Here is a 19,163-nt window from a genome sequence, read left to right on the forward strand (position 1 = left end):
CTCCTCCTGGAAGCGGGGGCCCTCCTGCTCCGAGGACCAGCCTGAATCAGCGGCAACTGCACATGAAAAGACAAAAAAAAAATTAGAGCTCGTGCTTGTGGGAACCAGGAGGAATACCTCATCACACCACAACCACAGTAGTATGAAAACTGGGGTTGGGTAAGCTAGCGGATTTCACCTTAGTGAGAACGAAAGATACCTGCGGCTTTTCTGAATGACCATGTTGTGGGGTTCGTTATGCATTGTCAGTGTTCGAAGATACTTGAAGTTGAAATTTTAGTGACAGTAAAGAAGAAGTTCCACAAAGAATGTACAGAAATAGATACCATGGTACAAACCGTAGGCGGGCCTCGCTAAACTCTCTGAAAGTTGGAACCTCTACAGATACTACAGGAGTCCCGCTATACGTATAAGTTAAATTCAGAGCTTTAGTGCGCTTTATTTTAGACAAAGGATCGAGGCTGGGCTTATTGGTAAGGAGACACATGTACTAAAGGAAAGAAAAATTCGAGGGGACATTTAAACTCCCCCTTGGCGATGAACAATACGAGCAAAACGGAAAGGTTTTTCGTTTAAGAGCTACGAGACCTCACTGGTAGTGAATGTCTGATGTTTTCATTATGTAAAATGAGTATCTCACTTTATCGCCGTTCAGGCAGTTCGCGTTCAGAAATTTAATCGCTAACAGAGCTACTAGTGATCTCGATGTAAATATGAGCGATGTCATTGTAAAGACTTTCATGACATGATGCAGCGGCACTACTCCAGGAGCTTCGGAATGAAGCACACGGAAATAGGCGTGCTGCGGTAGCGAAACTTTCCTTATATTGTACTTTAGTTTGAGACCAAAGCTTCTATGGCTTGAACGTCCACTGTCATCGCGACCTTCTCTCCCTGATTCTGGCAAGCAACACCCAATTGTACTGAAAAAAAAAATGCATTTTCTTATAGAATAGCCAAATCCAAGACAATTTCTAGCAACATTTGTTCTTGTTATATGTTCTCCGGAATTTTTTTTTTTGCCATCTTAGCAACCGGCACCAGCGTCGAACAAACCGGAAAAATGGGCTTCCGGTGCACACTTGGACACGCACAACAAGAATCAACCATTGGGTTGTCGCAGCAGGAACAAACGCCAAACAGAACCAACTTAGTGAGCTAAGTACACCCATGGCGACGAAGCCGCACTCGGCAGAATGAAAAGACAGCACCGGGGGACAAAGCGCGGGGAGTCATCGGGAACGTCTTCTTTCGCCGTTCGCCCGACAACAAGGAGACAGGCTTCGGTGAGCAGCGGTTCGTCTCAAAGCGAAGAAGCCAGGAAAAATAACAACAGTGAACAAACGAAGAACGCACTAGCGCTGATGAAAAGCCCGTGACCCATCTGTATCGGCTTGAGTGCTTGTTTGGCGCAAGCGCTATCGCGAGAAGCAACAACTGTACTCATCGTGCCTTCCGGTCCGAAGCAGGCGCTCCTCTCAAGCGAGCACTAGGCTCACAATTTTGTTCTTGCACGAATTCTGGCCGGTTTCTCGTGCTCTGAGCTTGAGCAACCGGCACCGACCAACAGGCAGCCCTGACGACACCTCGTCTTTTTTTTTTTTTGCGTCGCTTAGGGGAATCGAGTGATCCGGTTAGACGTGGAGTTGGTCTGACACGCGCAACCATAGGAGCCGATAGGATACGCCCAGAGCAAACACCGCGAAGGAAGGACTGCTTGCGATTCTCGGCTCCTCGGTTAGGCTCGCTAGTTTCCGTGCGGAGTGTCCTCACAGCTACCGGAAAAGGTTCGGCCTTTCCTACCCTTCTAGACCCCCCCCCTCCCTTGTCGACCGCCTGGGCTCCTCCTTTTAACGCCGCTGTGCGCCTCCGGAGAGCAAAGATCCGGCGCGCGGTGAGACTGGCGTTGCGAGTGCGATACCCAGCCAGCCGTGTCAAGCTGTCTGTCGACGACAACTCGAGGAGATACAAGCGTGAAGATTGCGGACCTCGGAAGAGCCCGGGAAGCGTCGGAAAGCGCTGTGGACACGACGGACAGGCCGGCCGGCCGGTTTCGTCTGCAAGCCCGTTTCCGCTGCTAATCGATCTGATGACCTCCGCTCCTTCACCCCGCTACCGTTCTCTTTCTAGATCGCACGCAATACGAGCACGCTGCTCGCTAGCCTGCGCGTTCCCTCGGAGTCTCGGGCGTCTTTGTGGTGGCAACGGACACTTCTCTCTTGATGGAGGCTTCCCTTAAACTTGACGCTTCCTTTCGGATTATCTCTTTCCCTTTTGTTCCCGTTTTGCTCTGTGTTTGTCTCTGAGTCGGAGACAGTGAGTGACTGGGAATCTGCTCCAGGCTGGTCTTCTTTTTCGGCAGCTTTTGGTCAGCCGGTCTGTTTTCCGGCTCTGCCACTCGTCGAATGCTCGGCGAAGGACGCTGTTAGACAAAAGAACAGCTCGAGGCGGGGCCACAGCTTCGTTCCGTCTAAAAAGCCCACTTGTCGAATTGCGACTAAGGCGCAGCGAGATCGCAAGAGGGAGAGAAAGCGCGCAAAAGGAAAAAAAAAAGGAAGACTGAGTGCGCAGTGCTCCGTACACGTCGTGGGAGCCTATATACGCTCCTCTATTCTCCTCTTTGCAAGAACAACTGCGGTGCTAAGATTCCGTTTCTGTTTGCTTTGAAGGTGACACCGAGACGGCTGAAATATCGACTCCACTTTACCGCCTCCCGTTTCAAGTTAAGTCACGCTGTTATTTATTGATCGCTTCGGCCGCCAAGTTCCTTCCCACGGTGAATAAAAAGCACTTCAGCTTCTCTTTCTTCTTCGTCTTCCAGCCACTTTATATCGTTGTTTTTTTCCTTTTCGTTCCTAGAGTGATCGCGAACCCAAGTCCGCCTCCGCATCACATTTCGAAAGTTCGGCCGGTTCACTCGAGCGAGTAATTCTTTTTAATCTAGTTATTGATAAATATAGCCTGGCTGGGGGCTTTGTTTCTAATCTTATTTATCGCTACGCTTTGTTACCCGTACCTGAGATGGATGGAAGCTGGGGAACTTATTTAGCGCTTAACTCAGTCGCTTAATCAAGACAATTACTAATTAGATATGGTGCGGGAATATATTTCCTTTCATGCCTGGTTTTTTAACGCTCAGCAAACTACGAAAAATCGCTCGTGGCTGAGAGCCTAACCTTCGTCTTCGAGTTTCATATACTGTATGCTGAGCCAGGGCTCAAACGTAGCATAACTGCATGTTAACACAATCTGGAAAATTAATTTTTAACTCGCATGAACGAGAACAGTTGCTACTTTTGATAGTATAAATGGAAAGCTAGAACGTATACCTGAATTCTCAGCTTGAAAGCGAACTTTGAAATAAAAGCTTTGGAAACCCTATAGCCCTTTTATAGAGTTCTTGCCGCCAGTCTTTGCTGCAAAGGCAGGTAGATTAACACATTTGTATGAAGAGCTTACGAAGCGAGTAAAAATGCCCGGAAAAATCATCCGTTTTAATTCGAAAAATTTGAGGAGCAAAATGTACCAAGGTCTGGCATTTAGCATTACCTTAATTCTAGTTTATTTATTAGGTGAATTTGTTTATTTATACTGTAGTCCCAGGAAAGGCTTTGCGCAGTTTGGGCAGAGAGAAAAGCAGGATACAAGTGCTGTATATTGTCAATACAGTACAAGTACTGTATATTGCCGCAGTTAGATTTTGCTTATAAGCTGTGAGGAGGGTTCTAATCTCCTTTCCAGGAAAAAAAGTGCTGCGAACCTCCGCCGCTTAAAGTTATTCCTAGCAAAAAACTTGCATCTGCTTGAAAACGTTATGAAAAAAATGTATTACAGGGATTAAGGACCTAAAAATGGTCGACGCAAAAAAAAAAAAAACACAGTAGAAAAATAAGAAAACAAAAAGCGGTGTTTTATTTCCTGAACCAGAAAAACAGTGAGTAAACACTCACGTACCGTTCTACCATGCGCGGAAGAAGAGCGCAAGAAGCCAGATGTTCATTCAAAAGCCCGAAGGCACCTGACGGAGGCCAACAGTTGCATGTATCCTCCCAAAACAGCACCCTATTCGTTGCAAAAAAAATAAAAAAAGAAAAAACAAGTGAGCTGCGCCTTTGCACGCACCGATAGCTTCCAGCAGCATCAGTTTATCGCCGCCCTTTCAGCGGCCTTCAAAAGAGGAAACGTCCCGGGAAAATGTTGGAAGCGACTCAACACCGGCATCAGATACGAGACATACAACACGTCGCTAAAGCATGCCTCCAGGTCGCGTTTCTTCTTTTATCGCAACGCAAAAATGCTTTACCGTGAGTCCCCTTTTCTACCTACTTGTTGTTCTCTATCTTCCTCCAAGAAATGCTCGAGACATTCTGGGACAAAAGAGGAGTTGTGCACGTAAGAGGCGAAGCAGAGCTGCTTGCTCCTTCGTGTCACGTCTTGTCAAGTTGTCTTTCTAGTTTCCTCCGCGTCCACCCGCGGCGTTTTCTCCCGCAGGGTCTGATCTGTTCTACGAGACTTTGCTCGGAACTTGTTCTTGCGGGTCAGCTTCTCGCAGTAACTTCGGCTTCACGGTGACTACTTCCCACCGCATGCTTCGCCTCGTGCCGAGCACGGAACGTTGTTCGTGCTTACTTTTCATGCCTTAAGAGTAGAGAGAACGAAAAGTCAAAGAGCTATGGTAAAGAATGGGCACTTTGTTTTTGGTCTCCTAGGCATGCTACAGCCATGCTCGGCCAAACAGGCTGCGCTGGTATGGGACACGAGGTTACCAGAGCGGGAACGTGGTAAACATTGCATGCCCTAAGGGTGCGTAGCATGAACAAAACGAAAACAAAGGAAAGAAATAAGCTTAGATATGACGATCGTTGTGTGAGACTATTTTGCCGCGTTGCACTGAGTGGTTCCGGGTCTATTTTTAGTATTGGATAGAACAAATACTTCATGCTTTTGCGAAAGGAAAGAAAAGTATAAGAAAAATATAGTGTGCAAAACCCGTGAGACATCTCGTAAACGCGTTCATGTTGGGGAAGCCTCGCTAGCAATGAGTCCAAAGAGTCCGCTGATTCAATTTTTGGTGGCTTTTAGCACAGGTATTTAGCCCGCGTGCCAAGAATTGGTCATGCTTACAGTATGTGCAGAGAAAAAAATCGAGTCATGCCAGTGATTCGGCTGTGCGGATGTCGCGGTAAGATATTGCTTTAGAGCTTGATTGTAATAAACAGCCCGGTGAAACCGAGTATTATCTACCTGCGGAATTAACGCAGGGATATTGAGCACTGCTGGAACAACCATTCCGTTCGACACGAAACAGTTGGCCACGTGCATGACTGTATAATATGAGCCAAACCTTGATCCTAGTCTCTGCATGCCCCGGGGTCTCCCATGCTCATCTCCATTGGTTTCCAGAAGACGTCTCATACGTTTTTACCTCGTCATGCTATGGTCACGAAACGTAATAAAGATGGGAATATTATCACTCCGCCACGCATCCAGATGCTGATCACATTCGAGAACATGGAGGTGATTTATCCACTTAAGGTCAGTCGTGGTGCCGCCCAAGACGGAGTTCTGACCGGCACAGGAAATTAAGGTGCTTTCGTTAAGGAGACTGAAGTGTGTCTCATTCATCGCGCCCATGAGATTTTAGTCGTGATGCGTGTTTTCGCTCGACTGTGGAGCATGTTGAAATGGCCGTAAATCACAATAAGGGCTCTGGGGTGTGCCATCTAAAGGTATGCGACTTTGTTGTGGAACGACAGCGCAAACAATCTTGGCGCGCTGTACATCAACGCCTGAGATTTAATTCGAAATGTGGGACGTGCATAGACACGAGCATCGCCAAATTACATTTGCAAGTTCTCTTTCACTTTGACGCCCCTTATTCTTTTCTCCTCTGCAGGGTAGCCAACCAGAATACCCTTCTGGTCAACCTCCTTGCCTTTCCTCTAACTCTATTCTCTCTCTCTCGCTCTCCATGTCGCACTGCGCCATCTGGTCAGCATACTGTGCGCTACGGGTGCGGCATAGTAGGTTACTGGTAGGTAACACACCCGACGAGTGCAAGGGTTGGAACTCGTGTTTCTTACAGAACGGGCAGAGTAGCTTCCCGCCTCCAGGGCGGGGAGTAGCGAAGCAGGAACTCTGTCTTCTTGCCGGAAGAAAAAAAGCAGTTCCACTGATGAATCCACGTGGCACATCACCACGGGTTGAACAGTTGACTGGAGTCCGCCATTGTAACTTTCCAGAAGAGGTTGATAAGCCTAATGAACTGGTTCTCACTGGCGCTCATGGCTACCGGAAGTTTCGCTACAGGGTCCATGCGTTCAGTGAAAAGCTCGATGAGATTGTGGTCGACCTGCACGTCACCAAGGGCTGGATGGAACAGGTTGTCGCCTCTAGAAAAAGGATGTACTTGTTGCTGTTGGCTGTGCGTGCACGTGGGCAACGTTGATTACTTTAGCACCAGCAGTAGCAGGGCCCGTGTGCCGCCTTTCAAGAGGGGTGGCTGAGCTGCTGAAGATGTTAGCACATGACCTCCCTGTGTGGCATTGCAACCCGGGATCGCGCCCAGCTGAACAGCGTCGCTGACTTACTGCTGCCCTTGCGTCGTCGCCGCGGCCGTCAACGTTTCTGGCTGAATCAATAGCTGTGGTTGTCACGTTAGAGCGAGAAGGGGCTGTGAGTGTTAGACTGGAGACTCTTTTCTGCCAGGCACTTCGGGATTGCTGGTGCATGATTAACTTTGCAGTATTGACATTTTAGTATTCGAATGACAAGGCGAGTATTATGCGCTGCAGCACATTCTGCTGCTTTCTTTGATTGACGTTTTTTTAGTTCTTTTACATTTTCTAGTAGTTCTAATTTAATCGGTAGTTTGAGCACACCGAGTCACGAAGCTGAAACACGCAATGGTTCTTTGGGTAAACCTAAAGCAGTCTGCAGCGTTTTCCTTGAAGCTCGTGGTAACTGAAAGAAAACACTTCATTTTTTTTGGTACACACAAAAAAACCATCATCGGCGGTAGTATGCCGGAAAACGCGTCTCAAAGTACTTTTATTGTCGTGAAGAGGAGATAAAGTGAAATAATGTGAAAGAAACGTCTGCAACGCTAAAGCATTTGGAACAGACAGCTGTTAATAATGAAATCTTTATGATATGAAGTGCGCACAGTATCAAATTACACTGTGGCTGTAGAATGCCCAACGGTGCTTGTTGAATTCAAAATTGAACGAAACATTGTTATACCGAAGAGTTAATGTGTTTTTAGCCTAGCAAACCATGACGCTGTGAAATATGTAAATATATGCAGTTAAATGCAGCAAGAAAAATAGTTCGTATCAGTACCAGCGTACGTGTTTAAAAGCTTTTATAAAATAGCCTCTCATTTTCTACAGAAGAGATTTAACCTTTTGCACTAAGACATATGTTACATTCTTATCACCTAACGCATTTACACACTCTGCCTAAATTTGGGGATGAGTTATCGCAAGGCAGTACTGAGCTCTAAATCTTCGGGGATTGCTTTGTTATTCAACTGGTAGCTGCACACGAAAAAAAAAATATATATCTTTAGCTGGCTTCATTTTCCGCAGTCACTCTTCCTTTGCGAGGGCTTTAACGCAGTCAAATAAACTTGCTTCACTTTTTTTTAGGGCCCCTTCGTTGTTTTTGACGGAAATAAAGAGGATTTGAGTTTGACTGAAGCGAGTGAGCACTTTCTGACCGTTTGAAGATGATATGCGGCGGCTAAGCGTCCCGACACGACGAGAAAGGTGCAAATTTTCCATTTTATGCACAGAATATTCTGGTTTGTTTTCGAAGTCTGGAATTATTAATAATGTTTTCAAAGCATCTGACCAGAGTGCCGACATCGGAGCCAGCACGAGAGCACCAAACTGCTGCAAAGCATTCCCCAAAGTGTCTGCTAATGGATATGACATCAGCATGAATATACACTGGGAGTGCAGTTAACATGAAAGGTAGTTTACTTATAGGACACGAAAGAGAACTTAAAACAGCTTCGTAACCGAAGAAACCTTCAACTACTCCACACTTGTGTCATAACCAATGTCAGCAAGATTACTGCTTGAGGATACAAGATTTGAGAAGGCGATCCGTCTCGTAGCTTTATGAACTGAGTCAGGCCGACGAACAAACAGTGAGAGATGAACTCAGTACCGCTGCAAGATTGGCGCCCAGAACACGAAAGTGAAAATGGTGTCCAGTCCGCACTACGGCATTACTATCACTCATTACGATCCTATGGCACACCTATAAAATGGTCGCCCATAAAATAGGACAAAGAGTGTTGCACTTCTGCAGAAGACCCGGGTGAATGTTGGAAAACATTAGTGACCAAGAGTTGTTTATCTTCTTATAGTTCCCACCAGGTTCGGTTAAGGTCAGAACAGGATAATAGAGTGACTTCACCGCCTTTGCCATTCCGCCTCTATACTCGAGCAACGACGTAACCAGGTAGCTCAAACTTAAGAATGAAATACGCCATCTGTCGTCGTGTCTCTGTAATGACGGCATTGGGCGGACAATAGGTCGCGATAATGGACACTAAACTGAGAAGCTTACCTCTTATTCTTCTCGCATTAGGATTTAGTACCTTTTTGGTAAAGTGATGTCAAAGGAACCAGGCGGTCATCACGATAAAGAAAAAGATTATTGTACCACAGGCGCTCTAGTAGAATTATCAGATTGTTTTAGAAGAGAGTCAGCTGCGTTAGCCCCCCCATATTTAATATTGTCAATAAAACGGTGATGACTGGGAAGTTTAACTTCGGACTTATTGTCGCGAAATGGGACAGATGCTTCTCATAGACTTCGATGAACACTTTGTACTGCGCCAGAAAAACCTTCTTTGATATAAAAATGTAATCTTTTCAGGTTAGAGGTATTTTCCAGGTTTATAACGTTCTTCCGGAAATCTAGACGCTTCAAGATGGACGCGCGTGACCTTCGCGAGCACTGCCAATCACAGCTCTCTGTTCGTGCGCATTCAATGGCTAACTTATCAAAAAGAATGTTCGAAAACATGGGGAGCATGGAGTCAGCGTTCGCATTGTTCTCTTACAATAGTAACCAATCCAAAGGTATTTTCTTTCGGTGCGAACGATTTTTGAGGTCATCATTTCTGGCAGTCACATAGTTCAATTTTTTTCTTGCTGTGTGGCTTGACGGCGCTGAGTTGTTACAAGAACAAAACAAGACAACGCCTGGGCGTGGCAAACTCAGCGCAATCCACTCACTAGTAACCCCTCAGAGCAGTCAAGGCACATTGCAATGCAATACCAACTAGTCCCTTTTGTCGCCTTGCTTATTGCTTTTACAGTGAATTCATGCAACCCATTCGAGCTAACATTCGCTGCCGGCGACTCGAGCGAAGCTATGCGGAAATCAAAATCTTTGAACCAGGCATTAAGAGTTTGTTGTAATAACTTCGTATCACCGACATCTTTAATCGTCTGCCTCTGACTCCCGAAAAACTAAAGGAACATTTCAGATAATACAGTACTCGCAGTATCAGAGTCCGTGGGCCTAATGCAATCAGCTTCAGCAGCCTTTTATCTGGCAAGGTTGGCTGCACATTTAGGACACGTTTGTACACCCTCACTGCCTTTAGTTTTAGATGCGGAACTGGTTCTAGGGGCGTCTAAAGGAGTGCTAGGATTAATTTCGATATTCCTGTTCTAGAGAAGGCGACGAATGCAGCAAAATGTGTGGCAGCTGCAAGGAAAATCCGTCTACAGAGATAATTTTTGTGCTGTTCGTTTCTCGCTGCCTTGTAATTCCTTCGACACATGCTTACATGTCCGTGCAAAACTCTAAAAGCAAATGTCAGTCAAAAGCAAAACAATACAGGCACAGTTAGTCGAAGTAGGTCATTACGCTCACTCTTTCTCTGCCATTGCAATTGTATTTGCTTTCGGGCCCCATGCGGCCATCTCGATTTTAGTACTGTCTATGAGCCCCGCTGCGGTGGCTTAGTGGTTACGGCGCTCAGCTGCTGACCCGAAAGACGCGGGTTCGATCCCAGCCGCGGTGGTCGAATTTCGATGGAGACGAAATTCTAGAGGCCCGTGTACTGTGCGATGTCAGTGCTCGTTATAGAACCACAGGTGGTCGAAATTTCTGGAGCCCTTCACTACGGCGTCCCTCATAGCCTGAGTCGCTTTAAGACGTTAAACCCCAATAGACCAATAGTACTCTATACGAGACATCTGTCCTGACCTCACTACGTCCCATAACATCCCTTTAATGCCCAAGTACACCGTAGCTCAAGGGAAAAGATAGGCTTCCTGCACACAACATTTTATCACAAGAAATCGCACCTACAGAGTGTATATAGACAAACTCTAGTTTCTTGCGTACTAACATGAAGCGATCTTAATGTACTCTTTAACCGAGGAATGAAAGAAGCCTAAATGAAAGGCTACAATAACAAAGATAACAAATTTGGGATCGTAGAGGGGAAAATATGAACAGTCTGCTGTACTTGACAAGTAATATGGACTAATCATATTGTGACACTGAAAACCCACGTATCTTTCTCATGCATATCGCTCTTGCCAGCTGTACGTGCGCATGACCTTGCGACTCCTCCAATCATCAAGATGCTTCAAGGTGACAAGGTGCCATCGCGGCATTACTACCTCCATTCTAAGGCGATATCAAATAGACAAGACAGTCTCTCTTCTTGTTCGTTATTATACTCTCTGCATTCGATCCAGGTGCTATTTTTTTTTTACCCACTCCAGTACCACTCCATAGGTTTTTTTCAAGTGCTACTCGTCGATTCCAACCAGAGAGAGCAACAAAAAGTCCGTAACTGCACGCTTCGTACGTAATGCGAAGCCGCTTTTTTTTCTCTCGAGCTAGAAACCAGTCTATGCTCGACGCAGCAGATACGCAATTCAACGCGTATATCTCCGCTTCTCTCAGGATTCTCCCCACCTCGCAAGCGTTCGCGCAAAATACTCACACACGTACACGTAGCCGGTGCGTGAATTGCCTTCCGCTAAGCACAGACAGTCTGGCGAGCCCGTCAACCACTCGCTCGTACTGCTCCCATACAAAGCATTCTCTCATGTAAACAGCTCGAGACAAAGCCCGGGCTCGGCACTCGTTAGAATACAAGCTCTCGCAGAGCATTGAATTCAGCTTACCGGCCACAGCCAGAGCTTTTGACTAACCCAGAGGCACGGAAAAAAGAGGCATGGGAGTATGTGAACGCAGACCGCTTTGAGCGAAGGATCTTCTCGGTGAAAAAAAAGGAAAAAAATTCTTAAGCTACTTGGGCGGAATTCCTCGTCCCTGAGGCAAAGGAAGAGCGCGCATGTCCTGCATCCATTATGCATGAATCGCGCAGCGCGGAAGATACTCGAGTCTTGGCCGGCTTATATCAGTCATTGTATTCCATACACGCCGTCCACTGCCTGCGCGCTGAGGCTTGCCGGAATATTTGTTCTTGCCTCTTACGCGCTGCGATTGGGGTTATGCGGCATGTCGGGAAGAACACACGTGTGAGTCCGCTTAGATGTTTTTGGTTTCGTTGTCTGGTTTTTGTTTGCGTGTGCTTTCTTGCTCGTTTTGCGCAGTCGCGAAAGCGGAAGGTGAGCTGTAATACATCCGCAGTTGGGGAAGTTTAAAGATATGTTCCATCGTGAGCTTTTCCGTAACCTCGCATCCATGTTCACATATAACATTCAAGTGAAACGTTTGAAGTGGTAGTAGTGAGCCAAGCGTGGAGCAGTCGTCAAAATTTAAACGCGACCGGCCCCCACGAACATTTCAACGCACGTTTAAAATTCTGGGGCTTGGATGCTGTTGGAGTTCAGAGGGTACTCACTGTACTCCTACGCTGTCACCATTTCAAGCACTGTGACGAAGTAGTGCCCCTGTGAACTGCCTTTTAAGTTGGTCTCTTCGTTCAAATCTGCTCCCTGCTTCCAGCGGCATTCTTTCTTTTCTGTGTTTTAGGCACTATACCATGGGATTTTTCAATTTTCGATTTAAATATACAAGCTGCCGCGTGCATATTTAAATATGGGTAAGAAGGCGTTGTTGCACATTTCTGAAGGTGTAGAGACACGTAGCGCAAGGCACGGAGAACAGCCGTAGGGAAAGAACTGAGGGATCTGCGGCTGGTATTTTTGTGTTTGTAACGCGTTCATGGGAACAACGAGACGTGAGAAATGTATTGTGATTAACGCTGGTAAGAAAAACTTTCGCTCCGGTCTGAAGGGGACGCTGCACAAACCACGCGACACACAGGAATTGATGCATGCACACGACGGAGAAGTATTTGAGAAGGTAGACACTGGCGCCATAAACGTGCAAATTGGCTGCAAAGAGTGGTTAGCTCTGAGTTTTGTAGCACTTATGATGCTTACTGCTTGAGCCAATACGCTTGCTTTGCGTTCTTTGAATGTAGCGCCAAATCAGGCTTCCGAAGCGCTTGTTCATGCGGATTGCATTGGAGAGTTAACGACTCAACAGAGAGGATGTCGGATTGGCATCCTGAAATAACGCGCTGGCCGCTAATTTTTCTTGAAGGTAACCTCCGCTCGATTGACTGGCTGACCGTTTATTGGACCGACCGACCGACCGACTGACTGGGACAGATGGACGGACGAACCGACCGACCGTCCGAACTGACTGACCGACAGACTGATTGATTGATTGATTGATTGATTGATTGATTGATTGATTGATTGATTGATTGATTGATTGATCGATCGATCTATTGATTACCACCCCGGGTGCTCTTTAACGTGCTTCTAAATATCAGTAAACGGAGGGAGTTTTTAATTTGCTGTCATAAATAACTCGTTCAGCTTCGGAAGGACTTAGCAATCCAGCGCTGCAAAGTTATGATTTCATATGTCTAATGTCTGCTGTCTTAGAAGACAATATCACCCTCTGGTGTCGTCATGGGACGCGTAGGAAAAGGAAAAATCAATCACTTTAGACAAAATAGTTAAGTGCTGTCGAGCAATCAATTAATGCACGTGCTCGCCTTATACACCTGTCTTGTGCTCACCGGTAAAATACGCCTGCGCATGTGAATATATAATGCATGCTGTTTCAGATACCTATTGTATGCAAACCCGCAATAATTTTACTTGTAAATAGCTTGCATAAGCACGCACCCTCAATGAAACCATTGCATCATTTATTGCCGTAGCAACCACCTTACAGAAGAAAATATCAGCACTGGGTCGAGCTGACAAACATTAAAGTCAAGCTGGAGAAAACGCGCGTACAATATCGCTACTAAAATATTGGTGGCAATCGTTTACACTTTAACCTCTGGACAAAAAAAAAAAAAAACCAGTCCTCATAATGGATAAGGTACGATACCTTTATTTGCGTTCGCATACCCTGTGCAGTAATATGAAAGCCATTTATCTTGTACCAAGTGTCGAGGAGATCACGAAGAAATGTTGGAGGACGTCATTTTTATGCAATACTATGGCGGACATTTAGATTACACTGCTATCTTCGGCAAGTAGACTTGACGGTACTGATCGTTTATTTTTTTTTCAGATCACTGTTATCTGGCTCAAGCATGCTAGGCGTTTGTTGTTTATAATTCAGTTTGTAGTATAACTCATTTACAAGCCTAATAAGGTGTGTCAAGCCGCCAGAGTTGAGAATGCCATGAGCATAAGGGCTTGCTTCATTCCTGCCTGCAAGATAAACAGTCGTGTTTGAGGTTTCTGCTCACCATCGTGATTCTTCGCAAATTATTAACAAAAGCTCGGTTCACCTTGTGGCGACAGGTGACCACTGATCTACGGTTGGTGCCGAGCCATTGCCTGCTACGTGGGATAACCTTCCAGGATGAATCACGACTCATTTAGCCTCAAGCGAAATCGACGCGCTTAGCGATAAAGCCCCGTTTGGCCTACGCTTTCTAGGCTTGATATCCGTCCAACTGCATTTACTTTAAGAACGTTTTCGAGCCGTTTGTTTCCACTCCTGCCCTGATATCGCAAGGCCCACGTTAGAAAAGTGGATTTTGATACGGGTAACATTCTCAACAGCGATTTGGACAATCTTTCTTTCTACGCCCAGCAAGTGATCCCTGGTTTTTTACTTGCGTATTTTCTTTAAATTATGTTTTTTTATTCGCAGCACGCACCACGAACAACACTCGGGCCAATCTCGGAATTTCGGGCTTCGGTACATTACCTCCGATCTCTTCTCCTCTTTCTCCCCCACCTTCCTGAGACAAACGGAGGAAGAAATATCGTATCCTGCCAAGAAAACGACTCCTTCCTTGCCTCAGACCGAGACACCCCACTCTCTCACTCCTTCCTGCTCCCCGAGATTTCCCTCATCCTCTTTCCTTCCCTGCCAATAATCTGAAACCGACCAGCGGCCGCCACAAGATTTCGCTTTATCGTAGAAGCAAGACCTCCCCCACTGCATCCGCGAGCCACGCACGGCTTCGAGCGTACGTGTCTACGAGTTTCGTTTCCGCAATTCGAATTCTATTCCTAACCTTCCTTTTTCTGCTGTGTTTTCGTTCCTTGACCAGAATCTCTTCCTCTCTCTGCGTTTACTCTTTTTGTTTTTCTCAAACTAGAAAAGGCCCCAAACGTCATTTGGAGGTGGACACGCAGAGAGTGGGGCCGAACCAGGGCAGTCAAAGTCATTTTTCCGGTTTAAAGAAATTGAGCCCCTATCGAGCGAGTCGTGTCGTGCCGGCGTCCGCGTGGAGCTAGCGCGTGCGCTCTCACCAAGCGTCGTCCGCACCCTGATGGAAGCTAGGGGAATCTGGACCACAGCATCACCGCCAGCCAGCAGCGTGCGTCACCCCGCCGTCAGGAAAGAAAGGGGGAAAGAAAATGGGAGCTAGGGAAAGAAGGAAGACTACGTGGTGGCTCAGGGTGGCTGCTGGGGAAAGGAGGGAGGATGGAGGGAGAGGGCAGTGAGGGACGGAAGGAGGAAAGGCGCGCCGGCGGAATCGAGTCACTCGAGCGCAAAGTGAGCGCAGCCGCCGACGCGGTCGGTCCAATAATTCAAAAAGTTTATCGTACGCCGCGCTCGGACAGGAATATGACGTGGGCTATTTTTCTACGCTTACGTATCGTCGTCCCCGTTCGCTGCGTAAAAAACCACCACTGTGCGTCTGTATCTGTGAGCCACCAGCGTCGCTTTTCGTTGTGGTAGTTTTTGGTCCCTCCTCGTGTGTTTTAGATGCCTCCTCTTTTCGAAAAGTACTGTTTCTTTTATCGCGCGTCTCTTTGTGGTCCTGCGTGCGACCGCACTTGTTTTCTTGCGGCAGGCCACGCTTTTTGCGTCGCCGCAGCCGCAACAGTAACCGTTCACTCTGAATGTGTCTTTGGTGCCCGTGTTCTACATGTCAGTGGTGGCGTCGGCCGCGGTCGCTTCGTTGAAGATTTGCCTGCAGCCTTTCTTGCGACACTCAGCGACGGCGGCGGGAAACAAGAGGGAAGGAAGAACATGGGGGAGGGGGAGGAGGGGGTTACGGAGGGGATTCCCCGCTATCTCACTTTCCGCTGATTACACCGACCGCCGGGGCGACAGCGTGGGGAGTTGCCGGGAAGAAATGCCCCTGTCTCTACCACTCACGCACACGCGCCTCCTCCCGAACGCAGTCTGCGTTTTCCGAGAGCAGTCCGCTCGGCGCCTACGCGGGGTCTTGAATTCTTCCGCGCGCCGGAGCGGAGCGCCGTCTGACAAAGTTTGTAGCGAGTGCCGGCGGCAGAGTGTTGGGAGAGCCGGGTATCCGCACCGCTAGGCACGCACGGAGGAAGGCGCAGCTCACTGTGTTGCGTGGATCACTCCTGGCGAGCGCCCCCATCCTCCCAGCTCGGCGCCCATTTAACTCGCTCGGTTTTTCGCGGCCCGCGTTTCTGCTCCGTGAGTTTTAAGCCAGTGGCACCCTAAATGCGCCTCGCCATACGCCTGCCTGTGGGGAGCGAGGGTGTGCAATGTCTCTCTCTCATTCCCGGACACGGCGTTTGTGGTCGTCATCCCTTACTGCGGCTTTGGGTTACTACTCCGGCGGCCCTCCGCGGTTGGACCCTTTGCGGTCGGTGCGCCAAGTCGCGCGGTGTTAATATGCGGGCCGACGTCAAATCTATCTGTTGCAACAGGCTGGAGCGAGTTTATGATGTGGTGTCGGCGCGCGAGTGTCGTGTGCATTATCTTTCCGCATGGATCATTTTAGATTTACTGAACATTAGCGACAAAAATGTAAAGTGTAGATCTAACGCCCTCAAATTGGGGTCGCTGCAGCAGGAACGGGAGTTGTGAAAAATGCGTGCAGTGAATCTACGAGTTATTAGAAAGACACAACTTTGCATCTCCCTATACGATTCATAGTTTTTTTACCTAACATGCTATAACAAACAGATACTGCGCTTTTGTATAGTTATTGTGCAGACTGTTAAAAATAAGGTAAGTAAAAGAAAAAGAGCACATATTTCTGTCACCTTTCCCGTACTTAACGCTCGCAGCAAGTTTAAGTTAGCAGCTTCTTTAGTACGTTTTTACTAAAGTGAGGCCGTGTAGAGTTAAGAAATTGAAATAATGAGATGTCCAATGTCAGTCAGAGCTCGCGACCTTGTAAATAAGAAAATTTTTCCCTTGATCTTTTCCCGTAAACTTTGGCAGGCTCTCTCGCAGACTGCACCGCATAATGAACGATCCACCTTTAGAAAATAAATGAAGCACTGATAAGCCTATCCTTCATGAATCATCAAAGTTGAGACGCGTTAATGCATGCTGGTAACTACAGATGCTGCTTTTCTAGTGCCCGTACAGGCTCTGTAGTTTTTACCATATGCATTATTTTGAACCGATATCATTAAGGCTCCATTGACCGGTAAAGGTGTGTCGAGAAACCCACGTCATATCCTCTTTGCTTGATATGGCATAGTGGCGCCGTCATGCGGCGACATCCAGAAAGCCGCCGCGATCTGATGTACGCCACTGCCCGCAAAGATGGCGCGAAAGCAGTATTCAGTTTTCTTAGTGCGGAACCTGCGTCCGGGTGCAACATTCGTTTGTGACCATGTGATTGTGAGTGCACTGGAGGAAGTATTGTAATCAATGTGTGAGTACATAAATGCATTATACGCATAGTGTGGAAGATTTCAAAGACAAGAGGGTGGAAATTTTGTTCTGATAACTGCTATAAATGCGCGGATGTGAACAAGAACAGCGGCTGTATGTAAACAGAAACCGCTCAAGGGAACCATTAACGCTGTTCCTTCACCCTCTTAAATAAGGACCTTAAGTGTGGCAACAGTTTATTTTTTTTATATGAAGTTAAAATCTTTTCTCTATGTACCGATCATAAATATCCAGAAAAAGAGCCAAGCAAGAAAAATAGAAAACCCAAGCAACATGTACATGAAGATTGAGGGCTGAACACATGAATATAATGCAGTTTAATCGAGAAACCGGATATGCGTCCGTGAAGACAAACACCAGGAAAGCACAAAGCAAAGAGGTAAAATAGAGGTTACGGTGAGGGCAAAACTAAAACTCGTCTAGACTTGCCTCTTCAGTTCTCAGAAACAGGTAATACATAGGGCTGCCTAACTCGCGTCGAACCAGATGTTGCAATGCGATGTCTGTGCACAATCTCGCAGGAAGCTTTCCCTAAGCGCCATACCTTAAGGTGCTTTTCAGAGGACAGCTGCCTTCATACACTGGAGTTTGGGTAAAGAAGTCGCGTTTTCGAACTCTTTTAAGGTTGAGATTATTAGCAGTCCTAGGTTCAGACTTCGCACGTTCCGAGTAAACCATGATCATTCTCAGGGGCGCAAGTTTTTCGATTCATTCTCGGTTGCGGCAGTCAAAAACGTAGTGATAGAATCGACGCCCAATAACCTCCACGCACTGATATTTCTGCGCCCGGCACCTTGTCAAATAAAGCGCCTAATTGCCCACAGTTCAACTCTGCAGAGGAAAAATGTATCACCGCGTTTTCACAAGGCCATGCCAATAGAAAAATTCTACGCAGTCGGGAATTAATTTCATATAATTTCAGTATTAAGTTTCTTTTTCCCTTTAGTTTGACTTTATTTTATCTACGCATATAAACGCAGCGTCCTATTGACGATATGACAGCGAAAAAGTTTCGACGCTGACTGCTCGTAACACACAGCTTGCCGCAACGTAATTTATATAGAGGCCAAAGGACCTCAGATCAAGCGTAGGTCAACACGATATGCAAATGTTCAAATATGACCCGTCGCTTGGCAGACTAGTCGTCGCTGTAACATCAGGGAAAATCGGCAACGTCTAAAAACACGCAGTCATGTTAGTCCTACATCCAGTCTTACATCACTAAGCCTAAGTCCACGAAACCAAAATAAAGAGTCCAGAAACAACCAATTAACGCCACGCCACTTAGACGGCTTTCATTGCCCAATTCTCCATTCATTTTCATGCAAATTGGATCCAGCCCCGAACAGAGTGCCCCGCAAGTAGAACCCAGAGGCAGGCATAGAGCATAAGCGGCGATGACTACAAAGAGCATCCCCAATTCCTCGCATCGCGCAGCAGCACACTTGTACTACGGCCAGTCTCTCGCTTCACCACGTCGAGCAGCAAAGTAGAACTTCCGCCCCGCGGGGAAAGGGGCGTTAAGAGGAGCAAGGAGGAGGGGTAAAGACAAGAAGCAAAAGGCGGACGGCACTAACGCCGCCGCACAGAGTCAATTCCCGGACGCAGTCGGGATCCGAAAAGAGCTCCAGCGCAAGGTCCCCACGGTGCTCTACGGTTGACTAAGCTCGCTAGCCTGAGTGCGGTGCAGTATTCAATCTCGCGCGCCTGTTGGCTTTGTCGCTTCCTTATTCTGGCGCGCGCATACCCCAGCCGCCTGCTTGTGGAGGCCCGCTGTGGCCATCAGTGTCGAGGCGCACTTCGCCACTGGGCCGCCGACAATGGCTGTGCCACTGCATAGGCACGCTATTCCCATTGCTGTTTACGGGGCCCCCCTGCTTGCTCCGCCTAATTTGACCCGGCCCACGTTTTTTCTTTATCTCTTTGTCAGCCACTTGCCTGCGACTGAAAAAAGCAAGCACCTTCGTAATTGGCTCTTGTACTGGAAAGCGCATTCCGGAACATGATCTCGTGCAGAGCCGCGTGTCAGTGTTGTATAATGCGTA

At 47.2% G+C, this 19,163-nt stretch overlaps 1 protein-coding gene across 1 annotated transcript in view; it reads right to left on the reverse strand.

Annotated features, from left to right (window-relative positions):
* Positions 1–19,163, reverse strand: part of LOC149371623 (cell adhesion molecule Dscam1-like) — a 407,986-nt gene that overhangs the window by 303,154 nt on the left and 85,669 nt on the right. The window contains exon 2 of the mRNA XM_089565878.1: positions 1–56. This exon is cut by the window's left edge and continues 277 nt beyond it. Within this exon, the coding sequence (XP_089422004.1) occupies positions 1–56 (56 nt within the window). The remainder of the gene's footprint in view (positions 57–19,163) is intronic.

Source organism: Amblyomma mixtum, chromosome 1, assembly GCF_055824585.1.
Source record: "Amblyomma mixtum isolate Tamu chromosome 1, ASM5582458v1, whole genome shotgun sequence".
NCBI lineage: Eukaryota > Metazoa > Arthropoda > Arachnida > Ixodida > Ixodidae > Amblyomma > Amblyomma mixtum.